The 18,575-nt window shown below is 42.1% G+C and overlaps 1 protein-coding gene across 12 annotated transcripts; it reads right to left on the bottom strand.

Moving 5' to 3' along the window:
• Positions 1–577: 577 nt before the first annotated feature.
• On the bottom strand, positions 578–17,889 carry LOC142564649 (uncharacterized). Of its 12 annotated transcripts, none has more exons than XR_012824639.1 (8): positions 16,798–17,889; positions 12,085–12,166; positions 9,777–9,812; positions 9,040–9,075; positions 8,895–8,930; positions 8,414–8,455; positions 3,993–4,144; positions 578–1,653 (listed from the first exon to the last, which is right to left on the bottom strand). XR_012824639.1 is itself a non-coding variant. In XM_075675731.1 (8 exons), exons 1-7 carry the CDS (start codon positions 17,694–17,696, stop codon positions 4,027–4,029), a joined length of 1,221 nt encoding a protein of 406 aa, XP_075531846.1. In that variant the 5' UTR covers positions 17,697–17,887; the 3' UTR covers positions 578–1,653; positions 3,993–4,026. The 12 variants fall into 12 exon arrangements, 7 of the variants coding, with proteins under 7 accessions (XP_075531846.1, XP_075531852.1, XP_075531848.1 ...); XM_075675731.1 differs by having other exon boundaries at positions 3,993–4,116; positions 16,798–17,887; XM_075675737.1 differs by lacking the exon at positions 16,798–17,889 and adding an exon at positions 12,579–14,334 and having other exon boundaries at positions 3,993–4,116.
• Between the last annotated feature and the right edge of the window lie 686 nt (positions 17,890–18,575).

Genomic DNA, 18,575 nt, shown 5'->3' with positions numbered 1-18,575 from the left:
GAAGCAACACTTCTGTGCCGCCTGTGGCTCGGCGTGGCATTCACGAACTCCTATTCTTTCCACAATGGAATGGCCGACAGCCCTACTTATGACACCTGCGGCTGTGAGGAGACGATCGAGCACCTCCTCTGTGACTGTCCCCGTTACTATGTACCAAGAAAAGTGCTCGTTGCCGTGCTCGAAAAACTGGAAAATCGCTCCTTCACAGAAGAAAAAGTTCTAGGACACTGGTTCAGATGGGTTTCGGCACTCAAGGCCTTAAGGGATTTGCTGAAGTTTTTAAGGGCTTGTGAATAGTGTGACTGTCTTTGAATGTTGTAGTGCATAGCATGGCGTTACTGTGTGAACTTTTCTTCTTGTTTCTCCTTTTATTCCCTTTACCCCTTTCCCCAGAAGAGGGCAGCTAGCCGGTACTTACACTGGCCAGCCTCCCTGTCTTTCACCTTTTGCCTCTTTCTCTCTCTAATTAGGTTTTGGCAAATGTGGATTGGCTAAGAACAGGATTATAGAGAATATGGTTTGTTAGGTACTTGTCTGTAGGATATATTGTGAAAGAAAAATTCCTTAACTTGGTACATTCCCCATTTACTAACACAACAATACTTTTATTCATGAAAAATTCCAAGATATCACCAGGAGCACTTGACAAAAGAACAAGCACTGATGCATAAGCATGAATCACGTTACAATGATTTTTGACAAAACAATTTCATCATCTAAAATTTTCATAATGCATACTATTTTCTGAAGCAGCAGTTGCATGGGCATATACCTCTGGCACATGTCCATAGTTCACATGCTGTTGCTGGCCAAGATATCTCAAGGTTTTCAGATTTGAATTTTGTATCTATGCAAGTGTTTATTTTCTTGCTATATTGAAGTTTAGCATACACTGCTGTGTCTTCCCACTCTGTGCCTTGGTTTAGGGCTGTTTCCTCCCTGTAATTTCTTGGTACTGCAATATATTAACAATAGGTAATAAATTATTCACACTGTTATCTACACCAGCTGTCCTCCCTCAGTGTTGGAAGTTCCACATTTGTGTGGTCCAGGTGCACTCGCTTCAGTCACATCTTTTTCTTTTACTTGATCAATTTGCCAACCTTTTCTTTCTGTCACCCAGTTCAGTCATACGTCTGTGGTCACAATCCCTTCACAACTTGCTGTATGTGAATCTGAGTTATTGTCTTCCCCGCAGCCATGAAACTATGGATGTGGGTAGTCAATTTCACTATGCTACAGCATCCTTTCTAGCAGTGAGGACAGTGCAGTCATACATTTGGACCACTCTCTCACTCAACTTAATGCTAATGCGTTGCATGAATCTCTTGCCGCACACCGAGGAGTGGGGACTCTCGTTTGAGTGAGTCATTCCATGCCGGGTGACGTTCGCCTTGAAGGTGACACTCTAGTCACATGGCATATACAGGCAACAGCATTCTACACCGCTTAGTTGCAACTTCAGATGATGCATAATCTTAGTTGCTTCAGCGAAGTGCCAGCCACAGCTTGGACTCTCGTGAGGCTTTTCTCTTGTGTGGAGCCGTAAGGTGCGCACCGAGGACATCCTTCGCATTAAAGCCCTTTTGGCAGATGTCACACTTGAAAGGTCACTAGTCAGTGTTGGTCCTCTTGTGATTGGCGACATGGCTCCTGGGAGAGTGAAGAATGGGTAAAAAAAAAAAAAAAAGAAGAAGCCAAATGAATATTAAAGTGCAGAAACTGCTGTTTACTTGTAAAGCAAATGAAATGCTGGAAGAATGAGCCAGTGTAAACTTGAAGCTAAACATATTAGATTTACCAAACAATATTTTAACAGCTACAAGCTCAAATCAACGGGAGAGGAATGTGTTGTTTGAAAAGTTAGCGAAAAATGAAACGGGGCCTGCAGTGCTACTGAGGAAGCTTGCTTGGTGGCACTAAAGGAATCACGATGTCGAAATCTCCTGCACTCTGTGCGGTGGACATAAAATCGATGTGTGGCACTGTGATATGGGTTAAAAATGTAATGTGCAATATGTTCACACAATATCTTGAGTAATGCAAAAAAAAAAAAATCTGGCATCATGTTTTACAACTATATTTTAAGCATTGCTTAATTATCATACAGCCATGAGCAAAGCGTTGCAATCATGGGAATGACGTATGATCATGACGAGCACATGCTGCACCAATGGCTACCTCGTGGAAGCTGTTGTAGGCACAGAAGTCACACCATGGCCTTTGGGATCGCAGTGCATGTTGCTCATTTGCGGGGGCCATGGAAACGCCATCAGCAGGCTTGGTGATCATTGTTCATTAACTTCCTCTATGTAACATCAATGCTTTGCCACTATTGGGTGCCGCACTACAGCGTCATGGCAGAGTGAAATGTGCAGTCCAGGGCTGTGAAAATTTAAGTTTGTTATTCTCATTTTGTTTGTATTTTGAAGTTTCTGTGACCAATAACTGAGGTTTGCGTGCGTGAATTATATTCCTGTTAGTCTGAGTTCTTTGACATGCTAAGAAAAAGTTCAGAGTAAAAATGGTGGCCCTAAAAAGTATTCGACAGCTTCTTTGGGAAAGAACAAACAAATAAAAATGCACAACGCAGCACGCAAGGCCAAGAGTATCCATTTTCCTCTTGCCGGTCCTAAGCCCAGACAGTTGGATCATATTCAAGATGGTAAAGATTGCCAGATGACGACACAAGTACTAAGGTAGCGCACCTGTCTTGTCCGTACCACTCCTGCCATTGCCTGTGCTGTTCGTAACACACACTGCCAAATGAAACTGACTAACCAGTAGTAGTAAGTTTTACACCAAGGCTAAGTGCAATACATCTGTTAACAAATACATCATGGATGGGAAAATGCTTCCACAGGGCTAAAATTGAAGCAACTTAAATGAAATCTCTCATATATGTAATAAAAGGTTTGACTCCAGAAATTCATAGGAGCAGAAGTTTAGTTTGGGCCTAGTACATAAATTGCCAAAATGCAGAAAAGACAAAGGATTCTAGATGACATAGTGTAGCTTGGTAATGAAGAAAGGTACAAGATATCTTGAAACTACACTATACTAAAATGACCCATTGACTATACATCTTGTACGTGGAAGCAGGCATAAACACAAACTATTTATTGCAGCACCAATGCAGAGTGATGATTCTTACTGCTTTCATCACCACCTATGCCAGTGCAATGAAATGTTTAGCTTCTGTCATTCGACCCTTTCCTCCTTGTCTATGGTCATCTCGTCACCGTCACCATATCTCTCACCACAAATGTGTGTTATTCAAAAATTAATCTTCATTTTATTGCTGCTCTTCATTCTACAACATCCTTCTATTTCATGGTCGCACCTTATCTGAATGTGGCAGCAGCTTATGTGAATACATGCTGGCATTACTGAGCTTACGGTGAAATTATTATTTGTCATCAGAAAAGAACTCGTAGCCTAGTCAGATGCAGCACACCAGTCAGGAAATCAAGATGTCCCGAGGTTGAACGCTGGCTCAGTCAGTGGTGTAAGGCTTTCTTTTTTTTGCTTCATCACCCGACTACTGCTAACAATGGTGTTTAGCAAAAGTCTCCCAGACTGGCAAGATCAGTATGGCTGGTTGAAACCTACGAGTGAAATCAGCCAGCATGTGCAAGAATGACTGATATTGTGCAAAAACATGTCATCACTAATTTTTTAATCTGCCATGTTATTTCCACGCACACAGAAGACTCTGCACATTTGAAACAGCACATGTAGAAAGTTTTAATAAAGCTCTCAGGTGTTACATGTGAATTTCAAACCATTCCAACAACAAAGTTCTGGCTCGGTAAACTGTAAAGTGACCTACACACGTTTGACAAAAGAAATGCCGATGAAGCAGAATAGCATGCAGGGAATTCCAGACCCTACTCTCAGGCTGGGGATTGAAGAAAGAGATCAGAGGTTGTATAAAAGCATAAAAAGTGCCCATCCCCAAGTTATACAAAGTAAAAAACAGGCACACTTACTGCACAGGACCAAAGCATTTGGCCTTCTTTGTCGTTAGAGCCAATCTTCACTCCCTACCCCCATAGCAAGTGGACATTCACTCTCACACTCCATAGCATCAGCGTCTTTGGTAGACTCGTGAGACTGGAGCAGTGTTGCAAGAAAAAGAAGACTGGGTATCTGAATGTTCCTAGACTGTTCTCCCCTCCTAAGATAAGTAAAATGAAATGCATGTTTAGCACACAGAGGGATATCTGCAACTTTAAAGACAGCCATATAAATTAGCATCGGAGAAGCTAGCTTAAAATTTCAATCCACACAACTGGCTCACACAGCTAATTCTGAAATTTGGGTCCAAACAAGGTTTTTCACTGTTATTTATACCTCTCCATAACAAAGCAATATAAGCAGTGATGACAAAAAAACAACACATGAGCCAAATGTAAGAAGTCATCCAGTGTATTCTTACGTCCTCAGTCGAACACAACAAATTATTCCTACTTGATAGAGAACTATGTCATTGCCTGCCAGGACATTTTCATTTGTAATAAGAACCATTAGGTATGGGGACCCAAAGTCAGTCATGCTGTATGAAAGCTGAAACTGAATGTTCCTGCAGACCCATTCACGAAACTGAATGTCATTTCTTCAACCAGTTTAGCGTAGAGCCGACATTTGGTGACAAAAAACATTGGACCGCCTTGTTTGCGATAGTGTGAGAATGCTGTGAATTTCTTCATATTCTGCCCATATTAAATTGTAGCTGCCAAACATTTTCAGCACCAGAATGCCAGAGCCACTGAGCCACTACAACGGATGGTGGCTCATCCATCGGAGGGCCTAGCTCTAAGGAATATCTGAATGCTCAACCTGCCAGTGCTTTTGTTGACATAAGAAGCTGCTGGAGACACAATCAATGTGTCCTACTGCTCAAGACTGATGCACCCACATGCCAATGATGCCAGTGCCTTCAAACGACACTACGACTGCACCAGAAACACATGCTGGACAAGGCAAAACAAAAGCGGCCTCTGTGACATTTTCGATTGGCCAGCTATCAAAAGGCTGATTTGATGACCTTTAGAAGAGCAAAGTATGCATTGAAGAGGTTTGTTAATCGTCTGAGAAAAAAAGTAGGCTCTTTAACATCCCAGCTTAAGACCTCTCAGGAAAAGCTGTCGACAATGTCGGAAGAGTCACTTCATGACAAGCTCAGCACTCTGAACATTCCTGAAGGTGAAGCAACTGTTAAGGAGTGTGTAGCAGTTGCAAAGTGCACCAGCAAAAAGAAACGGCACTATAGTGAAGAGTGGCTCCTACTTTGCCTAATCTTGCACATTCGTAGCTCATAAGGCTTCCTATGCGAGAACAACATTTTGCCCCTTCCGTGTGTGTCAACAGTGAGAAAATACCTCTCAATGGTGTGTGTTAAGTACGGTTTTCACACTAGTTTTTTTAGTGTTTTTTAAAAAAAAGAAAAAGCTCTCAAGAAAAGATGCTTTTAGAAGGCATGGAATTCGTGTTTGATGAAATTGATGTCTGGAAAGAACTGCGAGTTAAATAAGAAACAATGACCTATTTTGGACATGCAGACTGCGGAAACAAGCCGAAGCACCAAGGCAGCTAGCTGACCATGGCCTAGTGTTTGCATTCCATTTTTTTGGTGAGAACTACTCCCAACCTGTTGCTGTTTTTGCAAGCCACGGTCCTACAAAAGAAACTGTGTTGATCCAACTTGCAATGAAGGCCATACTCCTCCTTGAACATTCTGGTGCATTCGTCGGTGCGATTGTCTGTGATGGTGCCACGACAAACCGATCCACGTGGAAGCACTTTGGTGTTACTGGTGCCTCAAATGGTACAAAGAACTGTTTTGTTAATCCTGCATGTGAGGAATGAAATGTTTATGTTTTTTCAGATGCACTGGATCTCATCAAGCGCATACGAAACCGGCGTCTGAAGCAAAAACTACTTTGTGTAAATGGCAGCCGCGTGATGTGGTCACACTTATGACATTACTTTATGTAGTTGACGCCAAGGTCGAAGGCACGCAGAGGGTTTGCCCTAAACTTTCATTCCTGCATATAAACCCTAGCAACACCGAAAAAATTAAGCTTGTGACGCAGCTATTCAGCCTCAGTGTTGCAAAAGATTTAGAATTTTACTTGCAGAAGGGAACATTGAGCTTATACTATATCAAAAGCACAGTTGACTTTACAGTAAGGCTCAATAACCTCTTTGATAACTGAAACCGTAAGCATCCCAAAGAAGGCCTCAAGGAAGGCTGCAAAGATTTCGGCGTCCTATAATCAACTTTACAATGGCTAAAGAACTGGGAAAACGATGTGAAACGTGGTAAAGTTGATCCCCATAACTTCCTGTCCCAATCAACTGCTGAAGGCCGGCGAGTAACCATACGTTCAACAATCAAACTTTCGAAGTACCTGTTAGAGAAGTGTGGTTTTAGATATGTGCTAACTGCTAAATTTAATCAAGATGTTCGTGAAAAATTTTGGTGTCATATGCCAAGCAAACAGTCACAATGACCACCCTTGCGTGCCTACATTCTTGCAGTTATTTATGTTTTCAGCATATAATCTTGTGAAGCTGCCAAGGTTTGGTAATTACTAGGTGCAAACTACTGAAGAGCCATGTCTTTTAACTCTCTCTGACCTAACATCAGCATTCCGGGAATTTGTTCCCATGGTGTCACGTCTAGAGGAACTGAAGCAGAAGCTAGATGGATTAGTGGAAGAAGCCGAGTGTGAAAATATATTTTCAGATATATCCTCATCAGATGATGTGACTGACTGTATAGTTTAATATGTAGTAGGATTATTGTGCCAAAAGATATTGAAGCACACTAGCTGTCAACAATGCTGCACTGACTTGACAGCTACAGGTAATGCAACATCAAGGCCAGAAGCAGCATTAGTAGCGTGCAAGATGCAAGGAGGATTAGTTCGCCCAAACATTTCCCTGTTCATGTTTTTAAAGAAAGCAGAAAAAACATTTCACAAACATGCTGGTGAAAGGCATGCATATGACATAACAATACACAAGATTGATGTTATGTCACAAGTGCTTCATTATTATATGGGAATCAGAATGAGACAGTACTGCAAGCAGCTGCGAAACACCGAAGTAAACAAGACAAGAAGCTACGGAAGTTTTCGAAGCTTGTCTAGTATTGTTTCTTGTTTTAAAATGAAATAAAAGGACACCTTTATGTTGTGTATGTGCTGTGCTGGAATAAACAATGCACTGTCCAATAAACAAAGTGAGTTTTCTTTTTCTGGTCCACTGTACTGAGCACCATTCTGCTTTCTTTCGTATTATTTGGCATCCCCATGCAATATAGCTTTCCACAGGGCAGATAGTGGTGTAATTAATCTTCGAGCTATAATGCTCCTTAAGGCAAAATTGTTTATTGCATAGGCAATGCCAATACTGTGAATAAACTTATCAGCACATTATTATGGATTTGTTTAGAAACAAATCCATAATAATCCATAATCCATAAAAACACAGAAGCATGTCACCTGCTTCAGAGAACAGCTTCACAGCCATACGTTACAAGCTGTCACCCATTTGACTGCAATCTCCCTTAACCGGTGTGCATCTCAAAGCACCCTTCTTCCTGCATATGTGTACAGGATTATCGAATATATTAGTTGAGCATGGCAAATATTGTTCGGTCAGTTGACCTCAGCTGCAAGGTTGATGTAAACACAATATGACACTTGTGCTAAGTTCTGATACATATCTACGTTTTAATTGGATCACTTAGCTGGTCGTTGTATGCGCTTTAACTGTTCCTGCACAGAGCATCTTTGGTACTGCACAAAACAAGTGTCGGTTTCCTGTGGCTACCAGTCTGTTTATATTATGGAGTGGAAGTATGTTTTGCACATTACGCAGCAGTGGCACATTTTCGCTCATTATACAATGCTGAACATGAAATACATAGAAGTAATCGTGCAAAAACAAATAAAAAGCAAATACAATACACTCAATGCATGTGTAGATTTACTAGAATGCGGCCACAGCATCGGCTGCGTGTCCATTACCCAGGTAGGTGCATCGCTAGGGCCAAGCATGACAGCTTTCTAACGCTGCACGCTGAGCCCTTATGCATAAAGCTTTTCGAAGAATTCATCTTTAACATATGCTCATGACCACTTTCTTCACAAGCCCCTATGATTGCTTTAAGCACGCTCAAGAACCAGATCGCGTAAGCCTCTAGGCATAGCCAGGCGAGCCCCGACACATGTGGCGTGACCTTTCGGCAAGAACAGAAACTGTTGCCTGATTTTAACGTCTTCTGATGTGTCGTCACTCCACCTAACCTATTTCTAACACCGTGGTTTGTGCTTTAGCTTAGCATATGGGTGCCTTACATGTGATTTTACAAGTGACGAAATGTAAGCAACTAGTTTACCTGCAGCCTTGGACATTCTTCAGTCTGCACTGCAACAACGACCTGTGAAAGAATCATGTACACACAATACGTGAGCACATCTAAATAGGTTTTAAATAAAACAACCAAAAAAGGTAAGTCACAAGTTCAAAAATAGAAAATTCTCAGCCCTCTGTTGTGTCTTGCCTACATTCCCCATTTCACTATCACAATAAACAACAAAAAGTTAATCACTAATTCATGGTGTTTCTACTTGTTCTAGGCTTTTTGAGAAGGATGAAAAAAAGGTGCCGAAATTTTTTGTTTAATCGCACATAACAAATGATACCTCAAGATCCCTAGCACTGTCACACATATAAAAATGAACCAGTAAAGCAAGAATGAATGCTTTAACTGTTCCCGACTGTACTTATTAAGTAATTGTTAAGCCAGGGTGCTAACAAAACAGAAGTTGTAAAAAAAATCACAGTAAATAAAGCAGACTAAAGAAACATGTTCTTACCTTCATGCATTTCCCAGTTGGCACTTTAGACGTTTTCTATAGAAAATAAGAAAACAAACCTGAATACCACAGGCAAGATTGCCTCACACAAAGTACAAGGATTTCAGATTAATTCAGACTGAACTGAACAATACACATTCACTACCTTTATGGCATCTTCCGTCTGCACAAAACAATCAATCTGGAAGAAATACCCTTGTTACAAATGTGACAATCTTCAGTACACAATGATTAAATATACTTATTCATTTAAACATAAAACTAGGTTTTTCCCCAGACTCCTTAGCCTAAAGGCACACCCTGCCTCTTATGTAAGGCTGATAAATTTAATTACTTTGCCAATATGGTAGCTCCTCAGGATCAAATGAAGTTCATTATCTGTCTGTCTGTCCAATATGGTGGCAGCAGTGACATATCCTGCAATCAAGATTTTAGACGGCAGCACAAATTGTAGCAATGGACCTTGGCAGGTGAGGCAGTACCGTATTTATGCGCGCATAACCCACACCAAGAAATAGAAAAAATTAAACACTAAAGGTGGGGTGCGAGTCAGAGCAAATTTTGCCTTGAGGTGTGACTTCACTGCAGTTCAAATTTTGCCTTTGTCACACTTCAAGGTGAAATTCGCATATAACCTAGCACCGATTATTCTATTTATTCTGGGGGCTTACAATCCCTCGGTATTTCAGGCAACCCCCGCCGAGTCTGAATAATCCTTTGGCTGCTCTATATTGCCTGATATTAGTATGCATACTTATGTTCGATTTCTTGGATCCCCCAACTGCACCCTTGCATTTTAATCGTGGCTGCCTTATAAACGAATAAATACGGTAATAAGACAAAGAGCAAGGATTAAACAGCACAAGTAAAAAAAAGAATCACCTTTCCAGTGCCATCTGTCTGCAAGCAACAATCAACCTGCGATAAAACAAAAATAAATTGTTTGATAAGTTGAGTGGTGTTTACAATTTCAACACATATGCCAGCCGAACAGTTTATGATTAAAAATGGATATTTGTCTAGCTAGGTGTGCATTAAATTGTTTCATGAACACGGAAGCCTTTAAAGGGGCACAAAAGAGCAACACTAAATCAGATAAGACTGGCAACCTGTTTTTTTAAGAACTGAATTTTGAATTACCATAAGCACTCGTGCGGGGGCTACCCTTCTTTTCATGACCTTGAAAAGGTGTGGGCCTCGCACAAAGGCACGCCATTTCGAACCAGTTTTTCCAGCAGTGTGTGATCTCCATGAATCCCCTTGTGCCAAAAGAGTGCATGCACACCCCACACCTGGTGCCCTTCTGGTCCTCACCACTGTCCCTGTTACTGCTACTCATGTAGGTTCATCAACAGATTTGCGGATACAGTCGTCCTCTGGACCATCAATGGTGTTAATATGCCTATGACTTTAATGTTTTTCATAATAGTGTGTAAGAACACCAGACACCATGCCTTTAGGTACTTTTTTTATAAGACCAATTTTTTAATAAATTTTGGGCTGATAAGCTGGTGCTTCGGCCTTTACTTGAGTGTAAAGGGACTGTGCAGCACCTACCAGGGGTGTGGCAGTGTTCTGTGTCAGCGCCACTAACAACTATTCCAGTGTTAATCTTTTTAAGCAGCGCGAAACAAGGCAAAGGGTGGCAAAAAAAGTGGGATGAAGATAGTCCTTTGTCTCATTTCACGCTGTTTAACAAGAAGAAACACCAACTGGCATCTTACTCCAGTGTTAATGTTGTGTGCTACTGTGTGCCACTCAATTTTGGAGACATTGTGTTTGCTGCCTTCACAAGCCATGCATTCCTTTCAATACATGCTTGCAACTGTTACACTCACATTTGATGGGTGAAGTGTGCTGACATAGCATGAACCTCAATAGCTGAAAATGATTACAACGAACAATCATTGAGTAAAATATTCTCTGCTGCATGCTCAAACGTTCACGTTTAGCTAGGGTAGCCCTCACTGTTCCAAAATCACCTTTATATGTTTCTAAAGCAGGCAGTAGATGCTTGTGACCAGGTTATAACAGGTGTCAGTTTTAGGCACATCAATGCTTCTATGGATTAAAAACATGAATGCTAAATTGCGAGTGGTGTGAAGCTATCCTATGGTTGGTGCAAGTCTGCGCAGCAATGAAACAAATTAGTGGCGAAAAAAGCATGCATCACAATGCTTGTGCGATGCACAATACACAGTGTCAATGTTAGCACGGGCACAGCTGATAAACAAGTATAAATTACAATGCAGCAGCTTTAAAGATCCACATATTGAACTTGTGGATATAAAAACATGGACTAAAATATTCTTTATTGCAGTCATGTATTTTAGCTCAGTGCCAAAACTTGACAAGTGTAATACAAAAAACAAAAGTCTAAGAAGATAGCTATGCCGAGGCCTACCCCTAATTTAAATAAAACGTCTATTTGCAAGCAACTCAACAATACCCAGCAGACTCTCATTAAAATGAACTGCAGCATCAACACCTTTGCTTAGTTGTTACTGAGTCACCACAGTAATAAGAATCAAGGTATTGTGCTTGCTAGGATGGAACTGCAACAATCATTTGTAAATTTTTTGTTCACAATAGAAGCTTTCTTTACAGTGCGAACGCTGCTCTTGCTTGCCATAGTTTGCTACAGCTAGCAAGTGAGATATCTCCACAGTGCGCTGCGAAGGCTGTACCACCGTCACTTTGCCCGCTCCCTATCAGGATTTAGCAGTAGTTTGATTTTTATAGGATAAAATAAAATTTCATACCAGAAACTTGCCACCACTACACCAGTGTGGCATCAAGAAATTTCAAATTATTTTCTCGCATTTTAGATGTTTCTTGCAGAAAATATTTGTAAAACTCTCTAGGTTGAAGGTCTGGTTCATTTAATATGCAATGTACTTCATTACAGACAATCAGTCAAATCAAAGTCAAATTCATCATCAAACTCCATGATCATTGATGTCACAGCATGTTTGTGTAGGAATGCCAAGGTGCCACCGATGGCTACCTTTCGTTATTACATCGTTTTTGGTTACCAAGCCCCCTTTCACGTTCAGAGTGGCTGTTTTGCTACCCTAGAAGCGTAATGTACCAATACAGATAAACACAATATTGCTTTCTATCCTCTTTTTGAGGTAAATGAAATATTTCCAGGCAGTTTCAGAGGCATGCAAGAATGACTGAAACTCACCTTGCTTTCCTGAGCCTTCTGTTCAGAGTTGAATTGTTTGGCAAGGTTGGGCAAAGGACTCTCCGAGTCTTCATCATCACTTCTGCAATATAGAAGAGAAACATGTCAACCCCTTTGGTTCATGTTTCTCTGTGTAATGCACATTTCATACGTTTCAAATAAGGCAGTGTGTCTAACTGACCCAATGCAGTTTCCGGATAGTTCGAATGCAGTAGCTAGAGGGAGCGTACAATTGAGTGGCCAGTACTGCTTCAGAGGAAGAAGACGGGGCCCCCATTTCTTGTTCTCTCTATAACAATATTCGAAGTCAATGCCTCTCCCAAGTAATCATTTACCTTGTTTTATTTACAAAATATCAAGCTTAAAAAAATTTAATTGGCCATCGCATTCTGTGAAGGTGGTTGACCAGCGAAGCTGCTATGGTGATGCTAGAGCTTTTACTTCCTATTTAGTAATTGTGCGATTTGTAATTATCGAGGAACTCTCTTTGGTACCTTGCGTAGGCGCTGTCAAATCCCGGCATCGTGCCCTTGTGGCATCGACGTCTCTTCGTGGCATTCTCAGCGTCACGACATGTGTTGTCGGCTCTTGCTTGTCGCTTATGTACCACATCGCGGGCATCCTCTTCTTCTCTGGCCACCGGATTGACAGGACGTCTATGGACTCACTCCCGCCGTTGCCCCAGCTGTCGCTCCTCGCAGATACGCTGCTCTTCATGCATACGGATCATGCCTGGCCTTCCCATAGCAATGATGGAGTGAAATGGTACCAAAAATTCCCCTTGGTCGCCTTATTAGGCGCACGCTACGTTACGCATTATGTCATACTTTCATAGGGACACAGCTGTGGCGGAGCACCGTTTTAGACACACGCGGCCATTAAATCGAGCTTTGATGTGTGCGGCGATATGCGTTTGCTTTTGTTGTTGGCTCTCTCACTCTCACTTTTCAGGGGAGTTTTTTTCCACACGGGCACAACAAAATCCTGGATCCTAGCCAAAGACAGCTTCGCTGTAATAAATTACTCTGTGACATTACCTACTGTGCACGGAGCTCTTTTTCCAATTAATTTGTTGACATGCTAGCTTTTAATGGAAGCAAATGCCTAATATGTGCTACTTCTTTCAAACTTGATCATTAAGATTTTTTTGTGCAGTATCACTTTTTGCAGAATAGAAAGAAATGCAAGATGGAAGTAAGCAGCCACTGTTTCAGCAACTTACAAAGGTCTTTGCCTGTATTCAACAGCTGACTGCATTCCATGATGGCATAAATACGGGATAACTTAATTCAAAAGAAAATGTGTACATTCAGGCAGTAATAGTTGCATTTAAAGAATTGGTGCAGTATACAAGTCAACAATAAATTTACATGGTCATACAGCCCCATGCATGTATAAAGAAATACAATAGTAAAGTACTGCTGGCACAAATACACAAAAGTGTTCTAAGTGCTCTCAACGACTTTCTCCTTCTCAACCACTTTCAAATTGCAACCAGAATAAGATCACTTTGTTTAACACAAACAAGCACATTTTCTTGCAGTAAGAAGAAAGCTTGCTGAACTGATGACTGGTGCCCACAGATGATCCTGCTGATGCTGCATTGCTTCAAAAACAAGTGAATACCAAGGCCACCAGGGGTTTTTTTTTTACGCAGGTGGCGTTGGTTCACATGATTGCTTTGTTTGGAACAAAACACTTTGGGAGTCCACTGGCTAGCTTCTTGAAGCATCTCATTAGTGGTCGCCATGCAAATTACTGCTATTAAAAGGGCCAGCAGTTACTAAGGATATTACAGTGGTAGGTTTCAGGAATAAATTCACTCGACATAATTATGCACATCTGGTCTGCTTCACAAAGCCTCCGTAGTTCAAAGAGCAAAAAAATAAATTATTGAGAAATCGAAAAAGAGTCAAGAAAAAAAGCAGGAAACATACACAAGAAATAACAGATCTTGAGATAACTGCTGCATCAGATACTACAGGCTTCTGTGCCTTTAGCAAGGCAAGTCCCACTTTCACTGTCTTTTCATTTTTGGTTAGCAACAGGCTGTTCGCTTCAACATTGCATAGCATAGTTTTTTCATCATTAACAGATATCTAAAAGAAAATTGACAGCAGCATTGGCGCAATTAGAATTTCTGAGCTAGATTACTCTAAAAAGCAGACATTACTTGCATGAGAAATGTAAATGCAAATAAATTAATAACCACACTTTTGCAAATTAACTTTAAGTACTTTTTGGAAGTACTGCAACACATGAAATGCAGACAGTGAGTTCCCAAGGCATACCTACTTGGAATGACTGCTGAGGGTTACACTAGGGGTGGTATTCTCAGGCGATCACTCTTGAACAAAGTTTCACTTCTGTGAGATTTCGCAAGAATAGGCATTGAAATCGTCAAAGTACATGGATGACAGCACATTTGCAAAGATAGCGAGTTTGGCATAGTGCCAGAAATGCTGTCAGCCGTATGGATGCACCTGCTACCAAGTGTCGCAAAAGTGATCTCCAAAAGTGATCACCCAGGAATATCGCATCAGCTTCGAGATATGTGTTCCCAAAATGTGCAACAAGATATATTGACATCTCAGTTACTTTTGAGTTTTATTTGTAATGCATAAAAAGGCGTGTTGATAAAAAAGTGGAGGAACAGTGCATTTTTGCTGCAAGTTTGACACTGCTTATTTAAGAACTGGTGCTACTTCCAAGATTTGTTTTAAGCAGGTATGCCTTGTGAAATCAATGGCCAATTCATAAATTGCAATATGTGCACTAATGTAATGGGGTAAAAATTATTAGTGAGACTTTGCCAATTAGTGCATAGCGTATTTTGATTTCTTTGTGCAGGCAATCCAGATCAATTTCTTTGTGCAGTAATCCAGATCAATGAGCAGGTTTCTGCTATATGCTACAGGCGATTTTTCCAAATTCTGTTCGTTACAAAAAACACACAGTACAATCGGCAATGTCATATGAGTAGTTGAAATTGTAAGCGAGAAGGGAGTGCAACCCCCAACTGTATGGCAGCAAAAGCTTCAAGCTCATGTGGTTCTCAGCTACAGTATCAGTTGTTGTATGTCACTATGTTGTGCAGTACAAGTACCCTTTAGCACGCTTCTTGCTATTAATCACATTAAGTGTTGTATTTGTGTAATGTATCTACTACCAGCAAAATAGGCTAAGTATCTAGACGCACGATTCAGCATTTACATTGTGTCATGTTCTCACAAAAGTAAGGCTAATACAATTTCTACACTGTAATTAACATAAGTTGCAGTAATGTATCAAGGGCAAAGTGCATGCATATTTCATGAAAATGCCCCACAAACATCCCATGTCTATCCTTTTTTTCCGATGTAACAGTTACACTTGATTGAAAAGCAGCATCCGCATAAGTTGGGTGACTTCGGCCTTGTGGTTTGGTTGACCCTCTCAATTGCACATCACTTTATTTAAGCATTACAATTGCATATCATGTTCAGATAGCTTTCCTCAACAAACAATTTTTTAAAGAAGGATGGTTCATGTTAAATGGACGTCAGTAAAACAGATACATTTAATTCGATAAATTCATGCGCACAATTACAGCATTTGTGTTGTCTTGCTTGAACTAGGTTGAAGTGTAATTGGAGACAGTAAGGTATGGCACTTATGAGTGTTCTTATTGGCTTGAATGAGCAAGTAGTATTACTGATGAACCATACTTGGCAGGCAACACCGTGGAAGCTACGCAAGTCATGCAGTCATAGAAATCTCACTCTGCATGTTTTACTATAGTTGCTTTTGGTCTACAATGTCTTAATCCAAAATAACTATGTCGTATATTACAACTGCAACCTGTGGACATACGGTTCCGTAATATCAAGTATGATTTGCGCACTTTCATGCTTCCAAAGTGTAAAGCGCTATATTTGGTTGTAGGCACAAGGATGCTCCACACTCACTGATTGTAGAAATGTATTTCTCCGCTTGTTCAGCGGTAAATAGGTTAACATCTGCGACACCTTCTATGCAAAACTTTCATTGTATATTGTGGCAGACAGGTACAAATGCTGCGTTGAACAGCATGGTAAATACCTATAGTTTTGCATTTGTGATGCACAATTTTTTTGTTGCATATAGCATTGTAGCATACACCCTTCATAGCATTACATGCTTTGCATGAAATGGAGTAGAGCAGGGTTACACTCTACGTCATTTACTGGACGTACTGGCAGCGGCTCCGATGTTTGCAATCCAAGGTGTCAGTGAATCAGTGACAGGCAGTTAATTAGAGCTGTGGATGTTTCAGTGTAGCCATTCTTCAGTGGCGTACAACATTCTGTGCATGTCAATGCCTATGCCTGTGACCTGTGCGGCACAAAAAAGCTGCGCTATAGCAAACTTCATGCAGAGGCATCGAAGCCTACAGTTATGAAGGTGATACAATGCAGACGTGGAACTGTCTAAATATGCTGTTTCTTCACCCAAGTATGTAGCAACCGGCCCAAATTTGTACTGTTGAAGTATAGTAGCAGTAGTAGTATAAGACATTCAGTCCAAAATTAGTATATCCATGTATATCTTCCCACAGCCAGCGCCTACAGTGCTGTCATGAGCATGGAAAGCTGACAAAGACTTTCTTCTTTCCATTGTGAGCACTGCTGTTTACATGTAGCATTTGCGTCAGACCTGTCGAGATCTTTGCACAAAATTGTTGCACCCGCTTACCTGCACACCAAGTTGACTTCAAGTAACTCAGCGGGAACTGCCGGATCTAAGCAAATGTTACTTCGAGAAAGTGCGGGTACAGTACCACTTTGCAGTGCCCTCTGGCATGTGGAGCATAGCATAAAGGAAGGCACGTCTTCGTTCGGAAACTCGGCACTGAGCAGAGGCACGTGAGGAGTGCGGATAGGCGAAAGGTCTGCTTTAAAACCAAGGCGATGGCAAACGTCGCACGTATATCCAAATGGGTTACCGAACTGTCCTCCGAATAGTGATGTGTGCTCTCTCAACCGCCGCTGACGCCTTGCCTCGGCCTCGCGTTCCCGCACTGCCGGATCTTCACGTCGAGCACGATGTTTGGCCGCTTCCAGCTGCCGAACTGCCGGGTCTTGTCGGCGCTGTCGCTTCGCCTCGGCTTCGCGCTCCCGCACTGCTGCGTCCTCACGGCGGGCGCGACGTTCGGCGGCCTCAAGCAGCCGAAACACTGGGTCTTGTCGGCGTTGTCGCCTTGTTTCGGTTTCACGTTTCCGCACTGCCAAATCCTCGCGCCGTGCACGACGTTCGGCCGCCTCCTTCTCCCGAAGAGTAGCGTCTTGTCGGCGTTGTCGCTTTGCCTCGGCTTCGCGTTCCCGCACTGCCGCGTCCTCACGGCGGGCGCGACGTTCGGCCGCTTCCTTCTCCCGAAGTTCGGGGTCTTGTCGGCGCTGTCGCCTTGCCTCCGCCTCGCGTTCCCGCACTGCTGCGTTTTGGCGTCTACGACGTTGAATTTCAGCGTGCTTGGCACGCGCAGCTTCGCGCTGTTCCTGCGTTTGGGCGCGTATGCGGGCCCGCCTTGCTTCCTTACGTTTATTGATAAATTCGCGCTCCTCAGATGGTGTTCTAATGATCCGCGGTGGTGCCATGTTGGCGAGACGCCGCTCGCTTACGCCTGTACTTATTTATCCCTGCCGCATGAGCGGACGACAGCTGCCAGACTCTTTTTCCTTTTTTCCTCTTGACTCTCGACAAGTGTTTTCATGGAGTCATAGAGAAACTCACCACAGATCATACAGTTTCTTATTTATTGTAGGAAACTCTATGCCACAGATGACACGAGTGTTTTAACTGGATGGATGGATGGATGTTATGAGCGTCCCCTTTGGAACGGGGCAGTGGGTTGTGCCACCAAGCTCTTGCTATTATACAGCTTAATGTACTATCTACGTTAAATAAGAAAAAAAGAACACTATGAACTCTCGCAACCAGTTCCCGAAGTCGCGAGCGTCGCATATGGCTGGCAGAATCACTGGGTACTGCCACGCATGTCTTCCGAAATCGTTACCACGCGCGCCTGTCGATCTCAAAGGACGTTAACCTCACTCATATCTCAGCGTAAGTTTGCAGGCATTACAGGCGACAGCTATTCTAGAGCCAGACGACCAGCCTTTAAATATCGCACTCAAGGCATTGTGCCGACTGTGGTTTCACCGCGGTACCGACAATGTTGGCATCGATCACGTAAACACCACGTTGCACCGTCTTCTATGGAGCGCCACGAAGCTCTTGTTAATATATATTGCCTAATGTCCCGCGTATGTGAAAGAAGACAAAAGAAAAAGAAAACACGATAAATTCCCATAACCAAACTTTCTGAACCCCTATTCTGAACTTCGTTTTCGCACGCCTCCATTGTTTCTCGTTTCCCTACTCCCACCAATCTTCCAGTCACCTCTTGCTACGTTTTGCAGGACACCGATTAAGTACCCTACAGGCATGAAGCGGGGACCCCACCTAGTGATCCT

The sequence above is a fragment of the Dermacentor variabilis genome, chromosome 11, assembly GCF_050947875.1.
Source record: "Dermacentor variabilis isolate Ectoservices chromosome 11, ASM5094787v1, whole genome shotgun sequence".
Classification (NCBI taxonomy): domain Eukaryota; kingdom Metazoa; phylum Arthropoda; class Arachnida; order Ixodida; family Ixodidae; genus Dermacentor; species Dermacentor variabilis.
Note: the sequence above shows the minus strand (reverse complement) of the source record. Positions and strands in the feature narration are given on the sequence as shown.

Coding starts and splice junctions, on each gene's coding strand:
- LOC142564649 (XM_075675731.1), bottom strand. CDS start 17,696: ATGGCACCACCGCGGATCATTAGAACACCATCTGAGGAGCGCGAATTT. Junction 8,931..9,039: donor AGACGGAAGATGCCATAAAG/GTAGTGAATGTG, acceptor TATTTTCTATAG/AAAACGTCTAAAGTGCCAAC. Junction 4,117..8,413: donor AAGAATGTCCAAGGCTGCAG/GTAAACTAGTTG, acceptor ACACTGCTCCAG/TCTCACGAGTCTACCAAAGA.